This window comes from Lucilia cuprina, chromosome 2, assembly GCF_022045245.1.
Source record: "Lucilia cuprina isolate Lc7/37 chromosome 2, ASM2204524v1, whole genome shotgun sequence".
Lineage (NCBI taxonomy): Eukaryota > Metazoa > Arthropoda > Insecta > Diptera > Calliphoridae > Lucilia > Lucilia cuprina.
Window position 1 is genome coordinate 65,653,042 of NC_060950.1, and position 1,672 is coordinate 65,654,713.

Sequence of the window (1,672 nt, forward strand, 5' to 3'; positions counted from 1 at the left end):
ATACAAATATCCCAACCCTGTTATAAATACACTTTATTACCTACATTTCACTTAAAAAACGCTATTATCACAATACTGTAATCGATGTACCGTTTTTATGGTTGCATTTCATAGCACTGCTTTAACATTTCGTCATAAGCATTCACAATAGTTTAACACCACTGTTAATTTCAAATTACTTTGTGTTCATTCATTCCATTAAAAGTGAAAAAAAACTTTAGTTTTAAATTTTATTATTTAATTTCTTTTTAATATGTTTTATAATTTCTTTATTTGATTTATCAACTACAATTATATTGTATTTAATTGTTTTTGTATTTTTATATTATTTTTCTAAATTTTATTTATGGATGGGTTTCAAGTAACGGACGTTTAACTATATAATATTTATATAAATAAGAATGGAAAATTATTAAATAAATTAAAAACGCAACTAAAAAGAAGTTAACAATATAATTTAACAATAATTAATATAATAAGACAAGTTTTTGTCTTAAACTTGCAAAACTTTTGAGATTTAATGAAAAAAATTTAACTTAAGTTTTATGATAAACAATTGTTTAATAAAAAATAATCTCTTGCTTAGATAATTTCATAAATTAGGAACAAAATTGTGTTTTTGTGGTTTGAAAATAGAAATTTCTTTTGAGTTGCTCTTTAGAAAAAAATAAACGAAACATAAGTTTTAAAAACATTTTAAAACAAATTTTCGTTAATTTTCTCGCCGGCTGCTCTTAATTATAAGTTTTTTATTAAAATAGGTTTAACAAAATATGCTTTTAACTAATAAACATATGCTTATAAAAAAGTTTTAAGTATATAAATGTATAAAACTTAATTTTATAGAGTTTACAGTTTTTTTATTTTATAATTTAGCTTTTAGTTTTAAGTTTTAAATTTTTCAGTTGTAATACTTTATTTTTTTGCAATTTTTTTTAATTTAAGCTCAAAAAATTATGCAAAATACTGTTTTTATTTCTTTTATAGTTTAATTTCAGTTTAAAGCCATTTTTATTAAAATGAGCTTATTTATGTCCCTAAATAACCAAGTGCTAATTAATTATTAAACATTTTGGTTTTGTAAAAACGTTTATAGTTCTTAAGATTTGATTTTTATTTTTTTTTTTGTTTGAAGAAGGCAAAAATGGGTTCTTATTTTTATATATTTCCGAATATTTTAACACTTTAAGAGGATTTTTTCGCACGTCTTCTCGAATTGCCTGGACAACCGGAAGCACTTAATAAGTGTAATTTCCAACCACCGTCCAAAGGCAAATGCACATCATCATGACACAGGGGACAGCGAGCGGCACCAGTTTTGAGTTCTATTTTTGAAATTTTTTAAATCATATTAAAACATTTTTCTTATATTCTCTGATGATTTTAAATTACCTCTACAATAGTCTTCCATTTGGTGTAAATCGTAGAGCTGCTTATGCACTGACTCTGTACAGCGTTCACACATTATATAATTATCCTTAGCTTCACACTCCTCTGCAAAAAAAAAAAAAAAATAAATCAAATTTTAGATACAAAAAGAATAGTTCTAGTTCAGTTCTAGTTGAGTTCTAGTTCAGTTCTAGTTCGGTTTTAGTTCAGTTCTAGTTCAGTTCTAGTTCAGTTCTAGTTCAGTTCTAGTTCAGTTCTAGTTCAGTTCTAGTTCAGTTCTAGT

The 1,672-nt window shown here is 24.3% G+C and overlaps 1 protein-coding gene across 1 annotated transcript; it reads right to left on the minus strand.

The window, feature by feature from the left end:
• Positions 1-907: 907 nt before the first annotated feature.
• LOC124421443 lies at positions 908-1,496 on the minus strand. The gene is made up of 2 exons (XM_046956664.1): positions 1,393-1,496; positions 908-1,325 (listed from the first exon to the last, which is right to left on the minus strand). Exons 1-2 carry the CDS (start codon positions 1,463-1,465, stop codon positions 1,186-1,188), a joined length of 213 nt encoding a protein of 70 aa, XP_046812620.1. The 5' UTR covers positions 1,466-1,496; the 3' UTR covers positions 908-1,185.
• Positions 1,497-1,672: the final 176 nt, after the last annotated feature.